The sequence below is a fragment of the Colletes latitarsis genome, chromosome 7, assembly GCF_051014445.1.
Source record: "Colletes latitarsis isolate SP2378_abdomen chromosome 7, iyColLati1, whole genome shotgun sequence".
Classification (NCBI taxonomy): Eukaryota; Metazoa; Arthropoda; class Insecta; order Hymenoptera; family Colletidae; genus Colletes; species Colletes latitarsis.
Genome location: NC_135140.1, coordinates 21,756,638 through 21,783,101, shown reverse-complemented (window position 1 = coordinate 21,783,101; position 26,464 = coordinate 21,756,638). Strand labels below are relative to the sequence as shown.

General features: G+C 37.7%; 3 protein-coding genes across 12 annotated transcripts; 1 reads left to right on the top strand and 2 right to left on the bottom strand.

Moving 5' to 3' along the window:
• The first annotated feature begins 466 nt into the window (after nucleotides 1-466).
• LOC143343958 (transmembrane protein 230) lies at nucleotides 467-7,491 on the top strand. 2 transcript variants are annotated; one of them, XM_076769425.1, is made up of 4 exons: nucleotides 467-691; nucleotides 6,487-6,599; nucleotides 6,709-6,831; nucleotides 6,909-7,491. In XM_076769425.1, the coding sequence occupies exons 2-4, from the start codon at nucleotides 6,507-6,509 to the stop codon at nucleotides 7,044-7,046; spliced, it is 354 nt and encodes a 117-aa protein (XP_076625540.1). In that variant the 5' UTR covers nucleotides 467-691; nucleotides 6,487-6,506; the 3' UTR covers nucleotides 7,047-7,491. The 2 variants fall into 2 exon arrangements, with proteins under 2 accessions (XP_076625540.1, XP_076625539.1); XM_076769424.1 differs by lacking the exon at nucleotides 467-691 and adding an exon at nucleotides 6,032-6,222.
• A 437-nt stretch (nucleotides 7,492-7,928) lies between these two features.
• LOC143343955 (uncharacterized) lies at nucleotides 7,929-17,942 on the bottom strand. 8 transcript variants are annotated; one of them, XM_076769416.1, is made up of 12 exons: nucleotides 17,623-17,942; nucleotides 13,146-15,774; nucleotides 12,789-13,106; nucleotides 11,677-12,658; nucleotides 10,980-11,514; nucleotides 10,049-10,799; nucleotides 9,714-9,947; nucleotides 9,176-9,412; nucleotides 8,858-9,040; nucleotides 8,568-8,785; nucleotides 8,247-8,402; nucleotides 7,929-8,149 (listed from the first exon to the last, which is right to left on the bottom strand). In XM_076769416.1, exons 2-12 carry the CDS (start codon nucleotides 13,327-13,329, stop codon nucleotides 7,934-7,936), a joined length of 4,014 nt encoding a protein of 1,337 aa, XP_076625531.1. In that variant the 5' UTR covers nucleotides 13,330-15,774; nucleotides 17,623-17,942; the 3' UTR covers nucleotides 7,929-7,933. The 8 variants fall into 8 exon arrangements, with proteins under 8 accessions (XP_076625531.1, XP_076625530.1, XP_076625526.1 ...); XM_076769415.1 differs by having other exon boundaries at nucleotides 12,789-13,333; nucleotides 13,833-15,774; XM_076769411.1 differs by having other exon boundaries at nucleotides 12,789-14,275; nucleotides 14,661-15,774.
• Nucleotides 17,943-19,310: 1,368 nt separating this feature from the next.
• Nucleotides 19,311-25,102, bottom strand: LOC143343239 (phenoloxidase-activating factor 2). Of its 2 annotated transcripts, none has more exons than XM_076767920.1 (6): nucleotides 24,850-25,102; nucleotides 21,778-22,194; nucleotides 21,053-21,355; nucleotides 20,674-20,942; nucleotides 20,363-20,526; nucleotides 19,311-19,645 (listed from the first exon to the last, which is right to left on the bottom strand). In XM_076767920.1, exons 2-6 carry the CDS (start codon nucleotides 22,179-22,181, stop codon nucleotides 19,448-19,450), a joined length of 1,338 nt encoding a protein of 445 aa, XP_076624035.1. In that variant the 5' UTR covers nucleotides 22,182-22,194; nucleotides 24,850-25,102; the 3' UTR covers nucleotides 19,311-19,447. The 2 variants fall into 2 exon arrangements, with proteins under 2 accessions (XP_076624035.1, XP_076624034.1); XM_076767919.1 differs by having other exon boundaries at nucleotides 21,820-22,194; nucleotides 24,850-24,991.
• Between the last annotated feature and the right edge of the window lie 1,362 nt (nucleotides 25,103-26,464).

Below are 26,464 nucleotides of genomic sequence, written 5' to 3'. Positions count from 1 at the left end.
CCGGTGACCTAATATAGTCAACCCGTACAGGGTTAACTTTACCCCACGCGCGAGGAATCGATATTTTTGCCGCGATACCGCCGAAACATGGCCACATTTATCAACCCGTTTCGCTTTACTGCGCCCGACACGCAATTTCCATCGAGGATGACTGTATCGCCTCCTTCCCGTTGCTCCTTCGATCCCCAAACCCCCTAAGCACCTAATCCGCCAAAAGTTAATCGTAAAAGTAGGTCTGCCGAGGTACCTTGTATGCTTTTTCTTATTCCTCTTCGAACGATCACTAGACACGGTTTACATAAATGGTCTCACATCGTAAAGGTTGCATTCGAACCCAATTTCATAGACTGTTGCGAAAAATAGTAATGTCCGTGGTATCGATACCATTGCGCCCCCGTGGCCCTTGGCCGTAGTACTGCACTGCGCCTAGCGTCGCGACGCAGAGCACAGCTTCCACCGCCGCCTCTTCATTTTCGCAGATCGATCCGCGCCCGACCGCCGACGAGAAGCGTGACCGATAGTCTCGATGTTAAAGTTGCCTATGCCAACGGTGTGTGCGAGACACGAGCACGTATAATATGTGGGCAAAGATATAGTGAAGTCGTAGATCGAGTGAACCGCGGTGTAAGAGTGCACATAAGTGGACAAAATAGGCCAAAAAGGGAAAGAAGAACGATCGACGAAACCGAGGGTACCTTTTCCTTCTTTCTTTCTATCGCCCGTCATCGATCACTGTGTTCGATATGCGATACAACGGTTTTAAATTTAATGCCACTCGAATTTATCCCGAAAGAGTTCGCTATATCGCTACCATCCATTGTATCCAAAGGATCGAGAAACGATATCCCACTGCGTATCATCGTCGGTAAACCAACGTGCCTAATGAGTATTGCGGGTAGTAGGAATATAGCAAACTCGCGAAAACTCTAAGACACAAAGAGTGTTTGTGCAAACCCCAAGAACGAATTTTGCATAATGTTTGGCCCACTAGCGTTTTAAGGTTCTAGATATACTAATGAGTGACAAGGAATACATTCGGCGACTAGCATCTACAGGGCTATCGCTTTGCATATTGCTATCCCTCTTGTGCTCGCAACACACAATGTCCAACGATATGGAAGGTCAGGCAAAAATGCACGCAAACGATTCCATCGAATGCCGTGCGTGACCCAACCGTTAACGCTCGGAGAGTTCGAGCGAGAATGCTATCGGATTGATGAGAGCTTCCTGGGTTTTGCATCGTGCCGGGAAAGTAACGGTTCTTGTTCGCTCGGAAAATGATGCCGTGAAAGAGACTTATCTTTTCATCCAAGATCGTACAATCTTTCCTTTATTGTTAGCGAACCAGAGGAGGGAAAAAGAATCGAATTACACTTTGGGCACGAGCATAAGTATGTCGTCGTTGCTTGATATGTGAACAAGCTGGTTTGGCACAAGTATCCCCTATTCTGTATTAAATTGTAAACTGATTTTATTCTAAATTAAACGTTCCGGACGCTTGAGTCATCCCGCGCTGTCTGGTTCGTTCCCTCGTTCAGTAAGTGCGTATGCGCCAGAAATGGTAGACGGAGCCCCGGGTGCAACGGGGACACCTCTTCCACTTTCTCACACTATACATGCCCTCTTTCTCGATTCTACGAAGCTGCCCGAAATAATTTCGGACCGTCTCGTGGGAGTCGAGAGAGAAAGGCTCACATTTGCCTTCTCGCTCTTGAATAACTGAAATCCAACCTCACGTCAACGGCATACGATTTGAAATCTTGACTGGCCAGGAATGCATTTTTACTTTCCGACCTATGTAGGCGCAAATAACAAAGTACCATAATGAAAACAATATTTTCTTTCAGGCCTTTTCTCGTATCTGCTTGCCCCTGCTGGCCTCCGCTGACCACTCCTGATACTACTGGCAGCGTATAATGATTACTACTAGCTTCTTCTTGCTTCTGCCAACCTCTGCTGGCCCCTGCTGACCGCTGTTGACTTTTGTTGACAACTTCTGACATGATATATATGTATTAAAGCTTTATATAATGTAAATCTATGGCAATACATGATATAATTTAAAAAAATTTTATGTGTTCTCATCATTTTTACCTTTCTTTTCCTCTCCAAATCATTTCCTTAGTTATAAAATACGTGCCACCTCCTCCCATATCATGTCCTTCTGATAACAAAGTCTAAAATGGACCTAAAACCACAGACCAGGTATATGAGTAGACCTTTCATCCAATGTATTTTTTCGGCCCATTTTTATGGGGCTCTAGAGCCCTATTACCATTTTCGTGTCACTTGCAACATTACCAATAGATTTAGAAATAAATTTCAATCCCTTCCCCATAGTCAACTAGCATGTATTTACGCACACGTTATAACTGTCTGCCCATCAATAGTAATTCAGTGGATAGTGTCTTATAACACGAGTGTCTTATAATATGAGATACACTCTTCCAAAATGGAACAAAATGTTAAAAAGATCATGCATCAAATTGTAAGGGGATCCTCGTAATCTTCGTAATGGTTTTAATGAGTCGATGATCAACAATAACTAGCTTATGGTCACTGGTGGTCAACAGTGAGGTTGACATCAAGGTCAGCGAAGGTCCAGTGAAGATCTAGAAATGGTCAAGAGTTGGGACCAACCGAAATAGCGTTGTTCTCTAGACCAAGCGGTTCTTAACTCTTCACGTTGACACTGTCTCCCCACTCTTCGACTTCCCCACTCGAAGACTACCGCTGGACAAATTCTTCAGTACCCCTGGAGCATCCAGGGGAATCGGGTCTCGCGGGCCGAAGTCAGGCCATTCGTGGAGCGGTGACCACTGGGGGGACCAGGACTGACCAGGACTGACCAGGACTGACCAGGACTGACCACTACTGACCAGTGCTGACCAGTGGAGATCCGACGACTGACCACTACTGACCAGTGCTGACCAGTGGAGATCCGACGACTGACCACTACTGACCACTTCTGACCAGTGCCGGACCGTGATGACCACTGGTAAGAACTATTTAAAATTGCTCTCCCCACTTCTATTTTGTCGTTTGACACCAATTCAACGTTATGGAACTGTTCATCGCTTTTGCTAAATTACGAATCGTTTCTTATGTTACAGCTGGACCTTTGGCGCTTCCTTGGTAATGGTAACTAATGCTCAACAAGTAGTAAGCCCACTTTACTTATTTATATTATTATCACAAAATTGACCGGTTTATTTTATTTGTTTGGTCATAATTCGGTGTTGTTTTACTGACCGATTTTATTTGGTTATTATGTTTTCCTCCTCTATTTCTACTTCTGATTTATTTTTTGAATTGACATAATTGTGTTGGATCATGTATCATTTTTGTTTCCATATTATTTTATGTATTTTGTTTGTATATTATTTCATGAATTTCGATGTCACTAATTAGAATAAGATTTTTATTCTTATTTTATTTCGCTAAGATATTTTGTTTGATTCTTGGGTATTTTCATTCTTTGATTTCATCGTTGGATTTTCAATTCTGCGTTGGATTTTCAATCTTTGTTTCTGTTCGTCTTCGAAGTTTGTATGGTTCTTCGGACAATTTTTGTAATCATTCGCTATTTTACTTCGACTTTATACTCTCGTTACGCAAGTATAGGTAGAATACTTTGTTCCTAACATGTATAAATTTTCTACATTTCCTTAGGTAGGTCTAGCATCGAGAATCTTATAGATTCTCACTTTTAGGTACATCAGCACGACTAATTATTCCATCGCTTCGTCTAGTTTGCATGGTGTTTATTAAATTTCCTTTCGTATGTCACTAATATGGGTATCAATTTTAGTTTCAGATTATTCGCAGGGACATCGAGGGAGTACGCCACATCCGCCGAGGGACATTTAATTCTAAGTCGATTAGATTTAAGCTTCGTCGCGAATCTTAAAATTAACGTCGAAGATTTCTTTATTATATGTATCTTCGCGTCTGTACCAAGCAATTATTCAATAAGTAGCTTCTCTCGACTCGTTCCCTCGTTTCTAGCTTCGGTCACCGCTGTTTCATCGATTGAAACATGTGATCGGCCGTGTATCTGGTCCGAAAGATCTAATCGCCTTCCCTTGGTAAGCTTGATTGAGGGAAAACGGCACTTCGCTGGAAGGTGTGGAGTTTCCGTATTCTGCGGAAACGCATACCTTCCAGCGGAAGTCGACCCCGTTTCAGGTACTCTCTCTTTGTCAGACAGCCTAAGTCGGGTCCTTCGGGCTCCCGGCGGGGTGCGTTGGAGAAATGGAGACCTCGACTCGGGGTTGCAGTTCTCTGTTTTCTTGTTGAGATCGAGTTAGCAAGGGCAGTAGGTTCGATCCTCGGATCCGCTGCACGGTTCAGCGTCGCGTCGCGTCGCGTCGCGTATCCCACGATTTAACTTCATCCCTCTTTTTAACCACATAATTGCTTGGTACAAGGAACTTTGTTTCCTTCTATTCTCCGAATTTTAGCTTCAACTTGACTAGATTTGAGCTTCGACGTTAATTTTAAGTCCCTAGTGTATCTGCGTATGCCAAGTAATTATTTAACAAGTAGCTTCTCTCGACTCGTTCTCTCGTTTCTTGCTTCGGTCACCGCTGTTTCGTCGAACGAAACATGTGATCGGCCGTCCAGTTTGTCCGAAAGATCTAGTCGCCTGCCAATGATAGATCGATTTCTAGAAATAGAAATCAATCTACCAAGGGTAGTGTCGGTTCGATCCGAAGATCTGCTGTACGGTTCAGCATCGCGTCGCGTCGCGTCTCCCATTATTTAGCTTCAACCCTTTTTAAACGAAATAATTACTTGGTACAACTAAACTAGAAGATCGAAGGAACATTGCTTCCTTCTATCTCCTTAGTTTAGTAACCTAGTTTCTAAGGATGTAAAAGGGAGATCGATGGAACTTGGATTCCATCTATCTCCTTTCGGGTCTCCATTCGCAGCAACCTCCTCGTGGTGAGACCTGGTAATCGGTGTCACCCACGATAGAAAAGTTATTCTTCGTGGATGACACCGAGCTAATGGCTGCGAATTTAAAATTGTTTCTTGATATAATAAACGAATTTAGATTTATAGTTAGGCAGGTTATTTTTATTTAAAGACAGATTCTTTTGAAAATTCTTTCAACTCTCTTCGTTGGTTGTGCATTTTACATTGGTTGCACTTTCGTTTGTTTCTCCTTCGACCAACGATCGTTGGTCACAGAAGATCTTTAGTAATGGAGGGTGATTGGGAATCGGTTAGGGCGGGTCTCGATTCGCAGTAACCTCCACGTGGTGAGACCTGGGTAATATTATTTAACGCTTAATTAATAATCGTAATACTCTTAGTTGGGTAATGCAATTATTAATTAAAAACTAAATAATATTAGCAAATTAGCTGCGATCCGCTTTGCATAGGTCATCATAAATATAGAGCTTCTTCGCTCGATTATTTTTTATTCTCATTGATTCATCAAAGATTCTAGAGTATTGTCAAAGACGAGGTATACGAGTAGATCTTTCACCCAATGTATTTTTTCGGCTCATTTTTATGGGGTCTCGAAACCCCATTACCATTTTCGCGTCATTCGCAACGTTACCAACAGATTCAGAAATGAATTTTAATCCCTTCCATAGTCAACTCATATGCATTTACACACAACTAGTCTGTTTGCCTATCACACTAATTCAGTGAGTTTCTAACTGAATAGTTAAAATATGATCAGGGGGTCTTAAAACGTGTATTTCCGTAAAAAAAATTTCGCAAAATTTTGTTTTCATTATGGTACTTTGCTTATGTAAGCTTAGATAGGTCGGATAGTAAACATGCATTCCTGGGCAGTCGAGATTCCAAATCGTATGCCGTTTACATGAGGTCGGATTCAGTTGTTCAAGTGCGAAAAGGCAAATGTAAGCCTTTCTCTCTCGACTCCCACGAGACGATCCGAAATTACTTCGAGCAGCTTCGTAGAATCGAGAAAGAGGGCATGTGTCAGTTTGTCTTTGTCGACTCTCCGAAACTCTACGAGCTCACGTACGCGTGATGTGGCATAGTGTAAGAAAGTGGAATGAGGTGTTGTTCCTGGTGTACCCGAAGCTCCATCTGACATCTTTGTCAACAGATACATAACCTCGAACGTGTATGTTAGTTTCGACGAAAGTAACGAAGGATAACTAATATATCTTGTTAAATTGTTATCGATTAGTTGGAATGAATTGACGTTATTATAGAAACTACTCGAAAAAGGTGAGTTGCCGAAGTCATTGTTAGATCGGAATATTTCGACGTTCAAAAAAGTGCAGCGTGTATTATATATACTGTAGTAAACTGAAATAATTTCTAGAATCATTTAACCTAATCAAAATGTTGCTTTAAGCAACATTTATGAACGATATAGAGAGTAGAGTTAGACATTGCTGAAATTGTTTCGATTTTTTAATTATAAGATAATTTTGCGATCCTTAACGTAACATAACAGCTCCAACGTAAGTGTTCCGTCGATTTTTGTAGATTATATCCACAAAGTGAGTATGTTCAGGAGGAAACTTGGCGGCAACAGACAATTTGACAACGTGGATTATACACAGCTTACGGAAACCGATAATGGTTTTGTTGATTCCCAGGTAAAACAATGTTAATTTATTTTCTGAATATTTTCTTTTTATCAGAAAGAAGATACCAATAGTTAAGCTAAACCAGTTACCAGTAATTACAAATAATTTCTATTAACAGTTTGTGAATCCACCTGTAAAAATACCATGGAAGGCCATTACATTAGCAGCTCTCCTGTTTGTTGGAGGTACCATTATGCTCATTATGGGTAGCCTAATTGTGAGTGGACACATCGATTCCAAAGTAAGATTAAAAGCTCTAATTATATATTATATCACTTTGATATAATGTGCAGCTAATAATCATTTATTCTTTTACAGTATTCTGACCGTATGTGGCCAGTTATTAGTTTAGGAATTTTAATGTTCATACCAGGAGCTTACCATATGAGGGTAGCTATTTTAGCATACCAAAAAGTGCCAGGGTATTCTTTCGACGATATACCGGAGTTCGATTAATCGCGCATTACTTTTTTTTACTAAAACTAGCCAGAAATTCGAACTTTTTACTAGAATCGTAACTATTTAACATACGCTAAATTGTCCATGTCTATTTTTACGGTAACGTACAATTTCCTGAAAATTTTAAAAATTATAATCTTTAAAAGATGTTTGTCTTATAGGAGCTCTGTATATTATTTCTGTATATAATTGAAGCTGTAAGTACTTAAAACTATTATTATTAAATGAATTTTTCGCTCGATACTGAATTTGTTAGAATAGAGTGCAAAGTATATTTTATTTTATTTTATAAATTTGTTTTCGATAAACATTTTATTCTTACGGTTAATACAGCATACAAATTGTTTTTTATACATTCTATTTAAAGCATATAAAGTTTAATAAACTATTTCGCAATATATATAAAAATCATGTGATTTTTGTATCTACAGCATATAAAGAAAATAGAAATGTAATTTAATTTGAAATAAGAAGTTCAAAAATGTTCGGAAATAAATATAGATTCGTATACGTTCGCGTATGCAATTTGTATCATTGTTCAGAATTGTATAGTTTAATAGTCTACATAGTTCTGTTATACAACAAATTTTTAATAGATTGCAAAATATTTAACTCAAACACTCCAAATAACATTGTACAGTTTCAAATAAATTGTACATAAAATACAAAATTGTATTTGTCATTAAAATTAAAATAACACAAAATAAGATCTACACTATGTTATTCCAATGATTATCTTTGGTATATGAATTAAATATCTTAAAATCGAAAAGAAAAGAAAAAGTTGATATGTTTTATAAAAAAAAGTATATAAAAAGCGTTAAATTGAAAAAATATGTTTAGATACTATACGATTATCCTAATTTCAGTATTCTCGATTGAAATTAAATAAAATACTCTGTATGTTTACTCTGTAAATGCCTAAGAATACTTCTGCTGTTAAACTTCTGTAATTTACTTCTATTTTTCGTTATCAACCAAACAGGTGGATCAAATTCTTTGCCTAATAAAGTGCTCATTCGTTTTATACATTCATTGATCTCATTATCGCGTTCTTCGTACATTTCATCGGAAACAAGTTGCTTTTCCGAAGGCATGATCTGCAAAAGAATTATTAGTTAAATAGACAAATTCACAATTACCTTATACAAACATTCGTTTTACGAAAATCCCAATCATACAGTAAAAGTAACATACCTCAAAATAAAGATACACTGAAATCTGGCTCGGCTTAATACGATCGATCGCATGCCCAATATTCGTTGAAAGGTGGTACATTAAATTAATAATCGCGAGGTACATTTCTTCGCTTGTCCAATCAGATTTTACAATAATGTATGGTACCGGATGAAACTATTTGTAAAAAATAAAATGCTTATTAATAAAGTTTCGACCAAGTGACCTCATATTTACGAGCAACAGTGTGCGTATTAATGCACATCCTTCTTATTACTAAACACTAATAGATTTTCCCTTATTCTACTATAAAAAGAAACGATCACACGTTGGTTAACGTACCTGTAATTTAGAGTATATGCCTAAACCGATTGCACGTTGATACAATTGTTTAGCCAGAGTTATATCGACGTGAACTAATGTAGCAATCAGTGCTCGATAGGTTATTGTACTAAGTACAAAATCATATTTGTTAATTAGTTTTCCGATATCTATGATCATCTCATAATCTTTTTTTAACGAAAATGTTGATACTAATTTATTCGCGGCACGCGTAAGGTCTAAAGGAAGTAAAATATATTTATGTGCTCAAATTTGTTATTGCGCTGGCCCCATAGAATATAGTTTCTTACCTACTGGATAATAATTGCTACTTTGATCTAGAAGTAAAAATTCAAAAATATAAAAAGCATATGAAGAAGATGTATCGCACAATGTATCTAATAAAAGAGCCATTATCTGTGTTCTCACATAATCGTCCCTCGCAGTACTTTGCACCTCCCATTCATGACGATTAGTGCAAATAATCTTATTTTCTAGAAAAATAAATTATTTGAAAACAACCGCAATATGATCGTACTGCTTAAAACAGTATTAACACTAAAGATTACTGTTGAAAGTATACTCAAACTACTAGAACATGTATCAGCAAAAGTAAAATATTAACTCACGCTTAATTAAGGTGAAAGCCTGTATAGGTTGTCGGTTTGCTAAATAAATTTCGGCAAATAGTAAAATTGTTGCGGCATCAAGTTTAAAAAAATAAATATGCGATTGTAACATAATATCAATATTTTTGAGTAATTTAAATGCTAGTACCCAACATTCATTTCTAGCTAAATCGTTCAAAATATGTATCGAAACTTTAAATAATATTTCATAAAATATGGCTGTTGCTCCATTTTGAACTGTAATGTTTAAAAAAAAAAATTTATGTTCAGTGTAATTTCAAATAAACATCGATGTTCCATTATAATATCATTATTTTATTCGCTTAAATTTGAATACAAAGTAATAACTGATTGCATTTGCGTAAATTATTAAAAAACAGTATAAAGTTACATAAATGAAAATGTATTTGGCTTAAGGCACTTTTCTCATGAAAGTTCGCTGTAAAATGTTTCGTTTAAATCTAAAATACGAAATGAAACTTATAAATAAAGCAAAAGATTCTGAATAATTATTATGTTTCAGTAAATTATGCATTACCTGCATTTAAAAGCAGATTGTTCAATTGGTATTGTGAATACTGTATTTCGTTGCACAGAATCCGATAACACGCGCGAGTGAAGACAGTCTTCTCCTTTTCTTTCACAGAGTTAAGGATTTCCATAACATGATCGTAATCGTTATGCATAAGTCCCTCCTGAAGGCTACGGAGTTTTATATAAAACTTCCAAAACTTTTCCCTGCTATGTCTGGAATACGGTTTTGGTAAATCATCTAAAAAGTGTTTAAAATTTTTTACGTAAAGAAATTAATGTAAAAAATATAGTCGATCGAGCAAAGGACGATTTTCGGCGTTCCCTTGATAAGATTCTTACCAATTGAATGTAATCTATAAGGGGAATTTTCACTTTTTACATTATTATTATTGTCTGAGCTGTTTGTTTTCAAAAAAGTATCCAGACATACTTTTGGCGAACTCGTTATAGGCATATCGTTTACAGTTGATGCATGAGACTGCGTTAATGCAGTTTCTTTTGACACTTGGTCGTTTTGGACTTTTCGTGTATCTTGGAGTGTCCGCAATTTATTATCAATAACTAATAGTAATTGCTGATTGAGCTTAGTATAATCATTAAGTTTATTTCTAATATTTTCATGTACATCTTCAATATACTTTTCTGTAGCTATATATCCTTCTAAAATATTGTCTATAATTTTTGGATTTATATCTTCTATAGTTATCAATGAAGATTTTATTATATTCCAATATTTTCCGTTACGAATATAATATATAACGAGTTTGTCTATTATTTTCAAAATCCAGTTCACAAATTCGGAATCACTATTGCTGACAATTGTTTCTAATTGACTTATAATTGTTATTATAGGAAAGTTGTTGTTTAGCAACATTGTAATGGTATCTGAGCCCATTTTGTGAGTCAAAATATTGTGCTGATATAACTTTTTACACATTTTCAAAACGTAAATAATATCATTCTTCTCAGACAATAAATATGTATAGAATTTAGATAAAAATGTTACATACTTATACGATCCCAATTCATCTATAATTGTGAACAAAAATTGTTCATCTTTCTTATACAGATATAACATAAACGGCAAGAACTATATAATAAATAAAATCATATTAATATATTACACAATAATTGCATAAAATTAATAGATTTTAAAAAAGCATTTATTTTAAAGGTCTTAGAAAACAATAATAGAATGCCAAGAATAAAAACAAACATTCTAGTTCAATTTATAATAATTATTTACAAAATTGTATTATTGTATACATACCGCATGACTAAAGCAACAGTTTTCATTCTTGCATACGCCAAAATTAATTATTTTATAGCAATAGCCGCGAAAAATTGTTGAAATTATATCAAAACGATGTCTCGTTTCTGTTTTATCTATCTGCGACTTTTGTAAGAATTTCGTCAATAGAAGAGATTTAGCGTTAATGATATTGTTTGTTATATCAGGAGTTTGCCTATTTGTTGTTTTATTTAGCTGCGAATTTTGATTGAATTTTATCGATGGAGTTGAGTGATCATATTTTCTCTTGTAGTTTCCATTTTGTATTTCGTAATTTGTGTTGTCTTTAATGATATTTTGTGTTGTATTTTGTGGTAACTTTAACGATTCTTTATTTTGTTTCGTAATATTTTGACTGTTCTCCGAACTGTGAGAGTTGTATAACTTATTAAATTCATATGTAGTCCTTTCATAATAATTATCTATTACATTATTACTCATGATATAAGCTTTATCACTATGTAAATAATTATACACCTTCTCATTTTTAACGGATACAATTGGATCGTTATATCTATAAATATTTATAAAAAATATAACTTCTCTAGTATTGTAGTCAACCAAGTACAATGGTGTCCGGATATATGATCAAGTACGGTCTCGATCGTTGATCATATATCCGGACATCATTGTAGCTAGAAAACTTATCAATAGTATAAATAAATCAAATATTCACTCTTCCATAAGTGCCGAATCAGCAAACAAAGAAATACAGTCGATGTCTTCATCCTTGTCATCTTCGGTGCGCGTACTACTAGAATTTACTTCGTCTGAAAATAAATGTTCATTTTGTATAGGTGACTTATATGTTACAGATGTTGCTTCCGTTAAGTTCCATGTCTTTTTCTGCAGTGAATCGCATTCTGGTTTAGCAACGCTTCTAAGTGTTTCCATTTTCTTCTGTTCTATTGAATTTGAAATACCTTGTTCGTTATTTAACTTTTTTTCTGCAATGTCGGGTGGTATATTTTCATTATTTTCGGTCTGTGTAATCTTATTAACGGCTGCGTTCGTCAATTGAGATATTGTTCTATCAGCATTTGTCTCTATAACATTATTATTATTGCTACAGATCTCAATTGCGCTAATGCTAGGCTTAATTCTACAATTGTCAAGCCAGCTATTTACTCTTTCTACAGCCTCGTTACTAACGATCTCATTATTTTCTGTGTGTGTTTGTTTCAATAAAGTTGCAGTTTCTAGCGATTGTTGCATTATATCATGCGTCATATTATGTGCATCTGTCTTTTTCTCTTCTCTTATTAATTTCTGTGTATCTGACAAAGTATACTCTTGTTCTTGCTTTTCAAAATTAAAATAATTAAATGGTATATTTTCTTCATTTACAAGATTGCCACTACGAAGTACCATACTGTGAATACAGTTTTGGTTTAAATCTCTTTCTTTCTTATCGATCTCAGTTGTATCAATTTCTTCAAAGATTTGGGACTGCTGGGAAATCATTGTAATATCTGTACATTTGATTTTCCCTTTGCTTTTGTTTGCAATAATATTCTCATCTTTATTAAGCTTCTGCTTTTTGTTAAAATTATGTCTATTATTTTCTCCTTTCCTCTTCAGAATCTTTGTTGTAGATGCTTCAAACTCGTTAGGAACATTATATATGTTTGAATTTTTATTGTACTGTACAATTGCCTCTGCAGAAGTAATTGAAATATTAAATACATTGATCAATTTTTATACAATAGATATACCACTACCAAGTATCATATAATATATACTATACTAAAGATAGTTATAATGAAAAGAAGGTAATACTTTACTTACTTTTGCCAAAGGTAGATTCATAATCACTTTTATTCACACACAACACAGAACTCTCTTTTTTGGGTAAGGTACAATCATTTATACCTTTTTTTAAACTATAATTACATTTAGGTGCAATTTCAACTTTATTTAATTCTTCAGTGCTTCTACCTATTATAGCCAATCTAATTTCATTTTTTGACAACCTTGTTAATACAACTTTTGCATTATATAATAATAAATCAGGTTTGTTCCACTGCCCATCTGATAAAGAATCTTTTGCAAGATTCTTTGTGTCAATTTTTTGTTCACAATATTTGCTAGTTTGACCATTGCTATCTTTTATAACATTTTTTGAAATTGTTTGTATAGAACAACCGGCCAAAACATTTTTTGGTAATCTTTGCAAAAGAACAATGGGTCTGGAACCCAAAATATTTTTATATTTGTCTTGTGTTGCATTTTCAATACTGCAGGTACTTTGCCAAATTTTTGGTCGCAGTTTCTTTCTATTTAACCAATATTCCTCTTCGGAAGAATAACTCTGTCTTGATTCTCCCATTTTTCTTAGAATATTACAAATTAGATAATACTATGACAAGATTGTACAACTTATAAAATTCTGTATTACAATAATTGTAATTGTCTGCTATCACGAATGAAAATAAACATCAAAATGTGATTATAAAAAGTAAAAAACGTTCATAAATAAAATGACGAATTAGATTTCTGATATCGCTTCCACGCTATTAATTTTTATAGAAAACTGTGAAAAAAAAAACCATTTATCGATTGATATCACACATTAAATCGATTTCAATTGTTAACAATGCAATTACATTCCTGGAAATTAAATTTATTTACTTGTTTGTTCGTTTTGTTATAGATTAAATCGGTACAACTACAAATTACTTACATAACGAAACTTAAACTATTTTCACACAATTGAAAACTTGTTCTGTCTTCAATAAATCAACACTTAATTTTTAAACGGTTTTACTTACTGTAGCACGTGCTGATAAAACGATGAATGTATGTATACATAAATGGTTCTATTATTCTTACCAGTTTTTGTTTCTTCTCGCCAACAGTCGATGTTCCTTAATCTGTTCCGTTAATCGAAGGAAAAGGAAACATTCAACACTATACAATATTTGATCTTCGTTAAAAGACACTTTGTACGATTGCCGCGAAAAATTCAAGTGTTACTAAATAACAACGAGAATCACAAGCATTCATATCGATATATCGATACTAGCAGCGTTGGAAATTTTATGGTCTTTTTTGTAAACAGTTTCAAGCGTTTTTTCGAATGATTTTGACAAGATATACAAAATTTGGATACAAATAATATTGTTATTTATATTGATCACGTATGCGTTGGACTGTTCACGCTATGAAGTCGAGGACCATAATGAATTGAAGCTCACCACATAGCTTAGTGATGACTCTATCAATGACAGAGGTTCTCTGCCTCGATCTCAATGCCTCTTGAGAATCTGTTAAAACTTGACAAAGATTCATAAAATTAGTAATAAAAAATACAGTGTAATAGATTTACTAGATAGAAACATAATTACGTTTGCAATTAATTATGTTACAGTCCGATTGAGAACAATGAGAACAATTGACGACTAGCCTTGACTTTTATTCGTCAGACAAGGAAAAAGCATAGGGTAATCGTGAGCGTTAAAAAAAGGAGGGAACATTACTACGTAGGTAAAACTGCTTGGGAAAGAACGCACATGAAACATATAAATAAAGTTTGGCGCATTACATCAACCGATTGTTTTTTCAAACGTCTAATATCTATCGTATATACATACACATTAATAATTTTTAGACAGGACATTGATAATAATATTTTTCGATCGCGTATGCACATATACATACATACATGTTTCTTTTCTTCCTTGTAGGTCGGAAAGTAAAGAGATCGCGTAAACATAGCTTCGGAAATTTACTGAGACAGTATAACACGTTTTGTTTATATCGAAATTTTTCATGAATAGCCGCCACACATAGCAACTGTCGATATTTTTTTTCTGTTCAAAGTAAATAATGTAGCAGTGCATGCTATACTGACATTAACGCGTATATCGTAGTAAATCATATTGTGACTGAACGTATTAAGACAATGTAACAAGACAGCTTATTCTAATATCAAATGGATATTCATATACGGACGAACTAACGAAGACGTAGAATTTCTCTCCAGAAACAAAGTCTGGTTTTCATAGTTTCCGAAACACCCGAAAATTTTAATTAACCAAATTGGAAAATCAGTGAATAAAGGTTAAGCAAGAAAGGCACCGAAGGTGCTCTCTCACACTATGTCTTATCACGCGTACGTGAGCTCATGGAGATTCGGAAACCCGATAAAGGCAAAATGACGCATGCCCTCTTTCTCGATTCTCCGTAGTTGCCCTAAGTAAGTTCGGACCGTCTCGTGGGAGTCGAGAGAGAAAGGCTCACACTTCCCTTCTCACTCTTGAACAACTAATATCCGACCTCCCGTCAACAGGTCTCCACTGGCCTCTGCTGACCGCTGCTGACCACTCCTGGAATTTCTGACAACGTATAACGATTACGACTGGCTACTGTTAGCCTTTCCCAGCCTCTGCTGGCCTCTGCTGACCACCGCTTATATTTCTGACAACGTATAACGATTACGACTGGCTACTGTTAGCCTTTCCCAGCCTCTGCTGGCCTCTGCTGACCACCGCTTATATTTCTGACAACGTATAACGATTACTACTGACTTCTGTCTGCCTCCGCTGGCCTCTGCTGACCGCTACTGACCATTCCTGATACTTCTGACAACGTATAACGATTACTACTGACTTCTGCCTGCCTCCGCTGGACTCTGCTGACCGCTACTGACCACTCCTGATACTTCTGACAACGTATAACGATTACAACTTGCTACTGCCTGCCCCTGCTGGACTCTGCTTGCTACTGCTTGCCACTGTTAGCCTCTGCTGACCAGAGCAGACCACCCCTGATGCTTCCGACAACGTATAACGATTACTACTTGTTACTGCTTGCCCCTGCTGGACTCTACTTGCCTCTGCATGCCTCTGCTGGCCTCCGTTGGCCTCTGCTGACCGCTGCTGACCACCGCTTATATTTCTGGCAACGTACAACGATTACTACTGGCTACTGCCACCCTCTGCTGACCTCTGCCAGCATCTCCCGACCTAAGCTGACCTCTGCCAACATCTCCCGACGTCAGCTGACCATCGCTGACCACTGCTGACCGTTGCTGACAACTTGTCACATGATGTAATATAATATAATATGTTTATATGTATTAAAGTTTTGTATAATGTAAATCTATGACAATAAATGATATAATTTTAATGTATTCTATGTGTTCTCATCATTTTTTACCGTCCTCTTCCTCTACAAATCATTCTTTTACCTATAAGATGCGTACCACCTTCTTCGCAAGTTCACCAGCATTTTAGAAATGTTCCGGGAACTTTGGAAATCCGAATTTGACCTTGACCTTGGCCCAGTTTCGAAAGTGGGTCAAGGCCATTCGAATCTTAGAAAAATTCCGGGCGCTTTGGAAATCCGGATGGCCTTGACCCAATTTCGAAAGTGGGTCAAGGCCATTCGAATCTTAGAAAAATTTCGGGCGCTTTGGAAATCCGGATGGCCTTGACCCAATTTCGAAAGTAGGTCAAGGCCATTCGAAATTTTAGAAATCTTCGGGCCAACTTGGAAATCCGGATGGCCTTGACCCAATTTCGAAAGTAGGTCAAGGCCATTCGAAATTTTAGAAATCTTCGGGCCAACTTGGAAATCCGGATGGCCTTGACCCAATTTCGAAAGTAGGTCAAGGCCATTCGAAATTTTAGAAATCTTCGGGCCAACTTGGAAATCCGGATGGCCTTGACCCAATTTCGAAAGTAGGTCAAGGCCATCGAATCTTAGAAAAATTCCGGGCGCTTTGGGAATCAGGATTTGGCCTTGACCCAGTTTCGAAAATGGGTCAAGGTCACCGGCATTTCAGAAAACGCTCCGGGCACTTTGGAATTCCAGTTTTAAGTAGAGAAACGGTTTCTTATAACTAAGGGAATAATGGGAAGAGGAAAAGAAAGGTAAAAGTGACCAGAACACATAGAATTCTTTGCAATTATATTATTTATTGCCATAGATTTACATTATACAAAGCTTTAATACATATACATCATGTCAGGAGTTGTCAACAAAGGTCAGCAGTGGTCAACAGGGGCCAGCAGAGGTGTGCAGAGGCAAGCAGAGACCAGCATGCGTTATACGTTGTCAGAAATATAAGGGGTGGTCAGCAGAGGCCAGCAGTGGCAAGCAGAGATCACCAGGGACGAATAGTAACATGTAGTAATTGTTATATGATGTCAGAAGCATCTGGGATGGTCAGCAGTGTTCAGCAGAGACCAGCAAAGGCATGCACAGGCAAGCAGAAACCTGCAAAGGCAAGCAGAGACTTGTAGGGGCATGCAGTAGTAAGTATTAATCGTTATCCATTATCAGAAATACCTGCAGTGGTCAGTAGCGTTTGGCAGAGGCCAGGAAAGTTCAACAGAGACAAGCACACACTGACAGAGATCAGCAAAGACCAACAGAGGTTAGCAGAAGTCAGTAGTAATCGTTATAGGTTGTCAGAAATATAAGCAATGGTCAGCAGAGTTCAGCAGAGGCAAGCAGTAATCAGGAGCAGTCAGTAACAGTCGCTGTATGGTGTCAAAAGTTGTTGGGAGTTCTGTACTTTTGTCAGCACTGGTCATCAGAGGTTATCAGAGGCAAATAGAAACCAGGAGTAATTTGCAGAGTTCAGTAATGAACTCTGAAAGGCAAGTAAAAATACCTGGGCAGTCGAGATTCCAAATCGTATGCCGTTGACGTGAGTACTCTCTTAACTCCCATGAGACGTGTCCACGGTGCACTCGGCGCTTCGTCTGGTATCTCTGGTTTATACCAGAGATGACAGATCACGCGTATGTACGTGAGCTTGTAGTGTTTCGGAAAGTCGACAAAGGTAAACTGACTGCTCTCCTTCAAGAGTATCAGACGGCAAACCGGTGTTCGGAGATAGCTGTCCCTCCACTTACGCGCACTAATAACAATTTGTACGCGACTCTTAAGTTCGGACAGCTTCTGGAATTAGAGAGAGAAGGTAAATATGAGCCTTCAAACGTCCATGTTTGACGTGAAATAGTTCGTTATCTCCGACGCTAGATGGCGCTTATTTTTCTACCTCGAACCCTCTGGTGGAAAAACGTCCAAGTTTGTCGTGAAATAGATCGTTTTCTTCAACACTAGATGACGCCTATTTCTCTATCTCGAGAAATAGTTGTGGTGCCATCTCGCGTTGGAGAAAACGTACTATTTCCCGACAAACTTGGACGTTTTTCCACCAGAGGGTTCGAGATTGAAAAATAGGCGCCATCTAGCGTCGAAGAAAACGAACTATTTCACGACAAACTTGGACGTTTTTCCACCAGAGGGTTCGAGATAGAAAAATAGGCGCCATCTAGCGCCGAAGATAGCGAACTATTTCACGACAAACTTGGACGTTTTCCCACCAGGTTTTTTTACATCGTAGTTTTGGAAAAAGAATTTTTTTCTCAAAAATGCGTAGGATTTCAGGGTATGTTTATTAACCAAAAATGATTGTAATCGATCCCCGCAACTAAAAATAATTTTTTCAGAATGATTTGAAATTTTTTAATTTCGTCGGTAAAGTCCACCGCAAGGATGCGGGGATGGGGTCATCAGCCTGAGAAGGCTGAAGTAAGAAGGAGAAGTAATAATCGTTATACGTTGCCAAATATATCAGAAGTGGTCAGCAGTGGTCAACAGAGGCCTGTAGAAAAATTCAAAAGTACATGCTACTACAGACAAGGTATACGAATAGACCTTTCACCTAATGTATTTTTTCGGCCCGTTTCTCTGGGGCTCTAGACTCATTAAAATTCGTAAAAATAGCAAAGTTATAGTCTGTTGGAAATTCCGACACCCTTCCTCTAAATATAGGGCACGACAAGAGGTAAGGCGTCGTAGACGAGCGGACTGCAGCGACGAGCGCCAGGCCCGGTCATAAACCACTCCCGAAGGCCCTTGAAAGGCCTTCATCAAGAGAACTGCATGGGTCTGGGTTAGGTCTTCTGCTAATTACAATCATTTTTGGTGAACAAACATACCCGCAAAATCCTATGCATTTTCGAGAAAAAAATTCGAGGTGTGAAATTTTTCGACAAAATTAAAAAATTTCAAATCGTTCTAAAAAAATTATTTTTGATTGCAAGGATCAATTATAATCATTTTTGGTCAACAGACATACCCCCGAAATTCTACTCAGTTTCGAGAAAAAAATTCCTTACCGAAAATATAATGTGTGGCCAGAACTGTTTCCCTGAAATTTCATGCGTATGTTTAAACAATCATAACTTCTGGACGGATTTATAGTTTCTTACAGTACAATTACTCTATATTTTCTTATCACTTTAGTATGAATCTACATTAAACGTCTAGGTTGCATTTAATAAACCTTACTTACTGTATACTCGTAGTTCATTTATTATCTTGTGCCGATTACAATATTAAAAAACGCTGTTGGACAGAAGGTGATAGAGGGTGGCGATCTGTATTTATGAAGGGAATTTATAAAACAAGTCAGTCTGTTTTCGATGTTAAACGTTGTAAACGGTATTGTCCAAATTGTTGAAGGCCATCTGCTCGTCGATCCAGTCGCGTGCATATGGGATATTAGCGTAGACGCCTGGGGTACCGTCTTCGCCGCAGCCGATTCCCCATGCCACAATACCCGCCTGCACGTATTTATTGGGATTGGTTTTACTAGGGCACACTAAGGGGCTTCCTCCATCACCCTGCAAAAAGAAAGTCATACAGTATGTTCAATTTACACTGATATATGAAATACTGAAAATTAGAGTACGCCACTTTTCACAGCTCTGCTCAAAGTCTGTCTGTATACATATGTATACCAGAATATACATATAACGTTAGAGGAAAATAAAAGAGAATTATCAGTTCTGTTTTGGAAAAGGTCTGGGGTGGAAGAGATCAGGAAATATAGTAAAAATGCAATAGAAAATTTATAGAGCGAGATAGAGTAGGATTTGTAAATTTTATAGCACAGTAATATCTTAATGGATTATCTGAAAAATGAGTTAAAAAATGGAGAACATTGATTTGTGTTCGATGGAAGGTATGAGAATTTAAAAGAATACGAATAAATGTAGTAGTATTTGTTGAGAGAGTAATAAGACAATAATAAGATAACGTTGGTATAAATAGTGGATGTATGTAAGAACGAGGAAATATCATAGTGGCTGAGGAAAGCAGAGAGGATAAGAAGGAAAAGGAATAGATAAGTACAAGTTCAAATAAAACCAGAGATAAATATTTAAAAAGAGTAAGATAAGCTATTGCGTCGCAAGTAAGGTAGGGCGAGGGGAGTATGTGATTTTGCATGGCTGGAGATATAAATATAGAGTGAGATATATATCAAGTTAAGTAAGTAAATCCTAAACTAGTTATCGATAGCATTTTTAAATTATGCTTTCCTGAATCTTGTTAGTTACCTTGCAGGTATCCTTGCCAGCCTCCCCGCCAGCGCAGATGAAGCTTTCATGAAGCTTGAAGTATTTCCCTAATCTCGTCTTTCGCAAACTCTCTTGACATCTGTCACGTGGCACAATTGGTAGTTCCACTTTTTTCAAAATTACCTGATAATGACCCTCTTTACCTGAAACGATGAGTGTTACCGGTCAGGTACTTGCAAAACCATAATATATAATTGACCCTTGGCTAATCGAGGGTCATTAGTACTAGAAATAAACGACGATCCTAATAAACCAACGTCAGCCAACGCGTGATGAGTTAACAGTTTTACCGAATATGTCTTTGCCCCAGCCGCTGGCGATGCATCGAGATCCATCGAGGACATCGTTTCGTTCGGGCAGACATACGACGTCGACGTTCTCCGCGTAAGTGACCGGCTCGCTCAAAATCAAGATGGCAACGTCGTTGTACAGAGCTCCGGGATAGTACTTATCGTGGACGATGACTTGCTTCACAGTTCGGTCCTGATGCGGGAATATTTCGTGCACGGTTTGCGTGTCCCACTCACCTGCACGGATCCTCAACTCGGACGGGTTTTTCCTGTTTGTAAAACGATCGTGTTTCGTACAGATTCAACAAGTTTACGAAGCACAACGTCCGTCTGGCTGTGATGCGTTCACGACAATGTTAAATTTCGAAAAATGTTTTACCCTTGCACGCAGTGAGCAGCTGTCAGAACGGCCTGTCTATGGATCAAGGAACCTCCGCACTGATAGACGTTCAGTTTCTGATTGTTTGCACCGATCATTTCCTCTTTCAGGATCGCTACCATCCATGGGAACTCGCCGAATTGGGCCTCGTTGTTGTTGTCTCCCGTGATCCTGAAACCGACACCTTGCGGGTTTCGTTGTCCGCAACCCTTCCTCTCTACCGGAGTCGTGGGAGTCGTTTCGTTTTTCCTGTCCGGAGGCTTGCAGCAGACGTCCAAGTAGTTCTCGCATGGACCGAAGGCTCTGTATCGTCGAAGAAACAAATAATCGAGATTATTCTGACGTTGGAAAGTTTGGCTCGCTCGATCCAATTCGTACGGTACTTGGAGACAACTTTGGTAACGTGCAAGTTCACCGAAAATGTGAATAACCCAACGGTGAAAATAACTATGCGTACGAAAGAGGAAGTTCCAAAGACAGGCTCATGCGGCGTGCACATTCGCAACACAAAAGGCGAATCGAAAGAAACCCCAGATAACGAATAGAACACAAAAAACAGTAGCTTTTGGATAACAACCCAATTTTGAGTTCAATTCATGCAAGATTTATCTTTCGCGAGTGGGTTATTAGTCCACTGATACCGCCATTTTGCAGATCGTGCAGCAATTTCGTGGTGATAGCATGGCGGGTCCCGGCGCTAGAGACCTGGTCTTTGGAAAACTCACTCCAGAGCGCGATCCCCGGGAGTATTGTCATCAAAATTGGACCTGAGATCAATCAGCCCGACCCCGTTATCCAAAATGGTCCCGTTGTTGCACTGGAAGTACGGAACGCATTCGCAGTCGTTGGGCAACGGTTTCGGCGTGTTCTGCGTCCCCAAAATGGTGTTTGATCCCGAATCCGATGTCCCTATATTGTTGGTAGGGTTCACGCTAGACGGAGTACCGAACACGTTTCCGATCAAAGCATCCAAATTGCTGTCTTGATTCGCCTCTGTGACGGGCGCCGCGGTTTGGGTTGGAGGCTGCCCAAAAACGTTCGATATGAGGCTGTCCAAGCCCTGGTCCTGCAGAGCCGGCACGGCCAGGGTGTGACTGGCTAGAGCCAGCGTTAACAGTGCTCTCCACATTGCGATTGGGACTCTGAAACAAAAGCCAGAGATCAAGGATTTCGATTATTCGAATATATTTCGGATAAGTGACCAAGGTACCATGCGTATACGAGAACAAGTCCAGGTAAAGGATTGGTGCCTAATATATCATTTTACTTTAAAGTCACGTATACATATATTCCCACAGATGGGTGGGAACTCCCCTCGACTCGTCGCGAAGATGAAGCTCACCTTTGTTTTTCCTTAACGAAACTTTTAATACAATTTACTGTTTTAAACGCATAGTAGGATAAAGTCTAATGTAAATTACTGCCTAATTAAATATTCCTGTCAAACACGTTCGCGGGAAGCCAAGATGGCCGACGGTACGACCAATTGGGATTTTTCACTGTCACAGCAAGACGATCGAAACGAGATTTCCATGCGCGATTTGTAGGCAACTGCATCGTGAGAATCCATCAACTACTCATAATTTTATTTTCATATATTAATAACGATGACTTCACGATCTCGTGGATAAGACCAGCGGTTAACGACGGGTCTTATCCACGTTTTATATCAAAGTCTTATTGAATACCTAGTCTTCCTTTATTGTAGTTTTTGTTCGAGCATAGAATTATCGGTTCGATATTAGTCCTGTCACGACCATACATAGGCGTGAAGCCTATGATTTATAACCATTTATCCTCGGGCAGCTTCGAACCGTTTAGACTTGGTTTAATCTAACGATACGTGCCACGATTACCCTTCTAATTTTATGATAATTCTGTATGCACTTTCAAGGTCTCGGTATGTTAACTACTCCTCGGAACAAGCGAACAGATAAACAAGGAAGTTTGTCTTAATTAGAGACTGACAAGGAAGACGATAATTGTGTGAATAAATACTGCAATCGAGTTTCTTGATGTAGTTGATAAATGACTATCTTTCGGCGAAGGATTATTCGCAATCATTGTATGTAATTACGAGATGAATTTGTGGGTAAAATATATCTTTTTAAAATAGTTATTTTTATGGAGGCAGAAGGGCTCAAGAAGAAAGTTACTTTCATGGTGTTTCTAATAAATTCGCGTGACAAATTTCGTATACCGAGTCCCGAAGTACCAAGGCCGTCGTGTCCCTCGAAAGAAAATCGCACGGAGAAGCCTGTGAAGTGCTTCTCAAGGTGATCAGCTCTGTTAAAAAAATAAATGTACGTTCCGGAGCCGTTCGATAGCATAAGACGTCATAGTTTATTCGTTGGAAAAAATACTGTAATCGTAAAAGCTGGAAAATACACGCGACAGAATGCAACGAGTATCGGAAAACGGGTTTCGTGTACTTTGCTATACAGAGTGTTCTAGTGTTTTATCGAATATCCGAAATAGCTGAGCGTTTTCCTACTTGGTATTTCCATCGCATTTAATTGGAGGTACCGATTACTATGACGCATCGAGACACTGATTCCAAGACTTAAGTCATAATACAGTCGATTTGAAAAATCCTGACTGCATCACGATAGTAGGGGGAGGGGGCACGACCTCAGAATTAAAAACAAAATATGAAACTATCTATCGATTCGACTTTCATGACTTAAAACTTGAGTTTCAATAACAAATAAAAATGTTAAACTAGTTTTTGCCCTCTTTATGCTATCTAACAAGTGCTATCCTCGGTCAGTGTGATCAGATTTATTTCGATCGAGCGTTTACTTGTATCGTTAACGAACAATTTTCCGGCTGGAAGTGGATCTCTAATTTCAACCAAGAGTTATCAGACTCGGTTGAAAAATAGAGGCGCCGATAACGTTATTAAAACTGGTTTATCGACCAAATACGTCTAACGTTTATGATATTCAGGGAATCGTGTCACTTAGTTTACTTTCCTTCTAATCGATCGCAAATTACATAAGCGAATCACATCGTTCCAGTGTCCGTGGCAAGTCGAAAATACTCGACACTGACCTTTGTTGAGAACTGATCGACGCGTCAACACGTTTAAACGAACTGGCTGGAAGTTACGGAACACGTGCCTGGAATATCGCCAGATTCCGTTACACTGGATTCTCGTAAACCAATTCGAAGATGATTCAAACCTTGGTTCAATGCACGAACGCCAGATTCGAGTTGGATAATCTCCGGAAAACTGTTTACGAAACTATAATTTCCGAACACGCGAAACACTGTAACGCAAACAGCACCGTCGATTTACATGGAAGCAAACAATGCACCGCCTCGAGGTGCTTTAACGAGGGAATGATTTCCGAAATTAACAAAGGAAACGAGATCGCAAGGTAATGAACTAAAGTTGGGCGAAATTATTAACAAGCACAGTTATTGAAAGACTATAGCTTGACAGTAATTATCGTAAAATTGGTAAGTTTTGTTTATTTTTAATTTATAGCGCGGGTTAACGTCTTAAAAGAAGCAGTAATAAAGGTTTGTCCGTCACTGGTAGAAATACCGCGATAAATATGAAGAGAAAATTGTCAGAAGTAATCAATTACGTTTCAAGATACAATTGGGCAACGATACGAAACGAAACTTTGCATTTAGAAGTCACAATGACATCTTTTGAAAGATGAAAAATCCAACGAATATTTTATATTTTTCTCGTTCCACCAACTATGCAGGTCTGCTTGATTCTATTAACGCGCACGATCGTTTAATCGAATCCACAAAAATATGAAAAAACTTATTCCACTCACCGTGAACTGATCCCAAATATCAAAACGAGTTCTCTCGCCAAGGAACAACTCGCGATTGCGACGCGCTGGTCACTGGATCCGCGATTATGTTCTCTCACACACACAGGAGCGATTATGAGAATGGCCCCCACCAGATCTTTGCGGTTTCTTGATTCCTCCTCATCGCCGTAAACGTATACACGCACGAAGTCCCTTAATCCACCTCTGACAGTCTCTTTGTGTCTCGTATAGAGTCTGGGGTTTCCGCAGAATTCCAAAGTTTTCAAAGTTTTTCAGGAAATTGGGTGCTTATACTGAACGCGTGACTAAAAATTGGACGAGAAAGTTTGTTGAAAGGTCCAAAACAATGTTAGAAATTTAGAAACATATTTTTCTATGGAATAGTTTAGTCGTTTCTATCTTTGACGATCTCATACTTCAATTTCTATCACTTGTCAGCCATTATCGAAGTGTTAAATGAACGCATTCGATCTTACTGACGCAAGAAAGGTGGTTATTCCCCGTACACGCCTCGGCCGTGGCTTCGTTACAGATTTCCTGGAAGCATGCGTGGAAGCTACCAAATTCCATTTTTACCAATGTCGTCAATCGAAGAAGTTGTGAAACATACCTGACTATCGATAGAATGAACCAAGTTTTGAAAGAACATTACGAGCGTCAAAATACCTAGGCACGGCCCTGTTTAGACCGCACATAATGCTCTGCGATTATCTGGTTAGAGTGAAATTTGACGATAAGTGGATTAGTTCAATCTTTGACCTCTGTTGACAGAGGCAAACAATTTTTGGACTTTCGTATAAACTATCAGACGTACATAATCAATTTATTTGTACTAAATTGAAACTAAAAATGAAACTTGAATCACATTTTCTAACATGGCTGTCAGTAGGACTAGGTAAATAATTATTCCAGCAATCTAACTTTGGCTTGAATATTTTAGATAACATTGTTTATCTCGAGACGGGTCATTTTTTAAAATTTAATATTGCTTTTCCACGTATGAGAAATAATAAAGATTTTTAACCGTGGAACAGTGCCAATAGCTTTGACAGAAATATGTGTTATGTTCTAACTTGTTAAAAAAATTCAGATACAATGCATTTAAATGTGTATCAAGTTTGCAATCCTTAAACTCTTCTTAAAAAAAAAAAGAATTGTGGTATTGACCTACTTAATCGACTTCCGGACGGGAATCCCCCTTAAAACGGAAGGGATTCTAATTTCCTTGCGCAATAAAACTTTTTGTCCCGTCCATATTTCCGGCGGAATGAAGCAAGGCTGTCTGTGATGTATTTATTGTCGATAAAAATACTATAGAGTGATATTTCACAAACTTTACCTTGTTACATCCCCCCTGTCCCTTTCCCTAACCAGGGAAACTTTTGGCTGACCTTTAGAGCAAACTTAAATTATTGTTTTAAGTATGAATAAAAGCTATTCTTTTTAGAATTATTTTTCAAGTATTCTCTATGCTTATAAACTATAATTTCTGTGATTTTTGAAATGTATTATTTAATAAAAAATTATATTTAATTGCTAGCAATGAAACAGAATCATATAATACTTTTACCATTTAACTTACTTTTTAATAAAACTTGTTACGTTGGTTATCAGT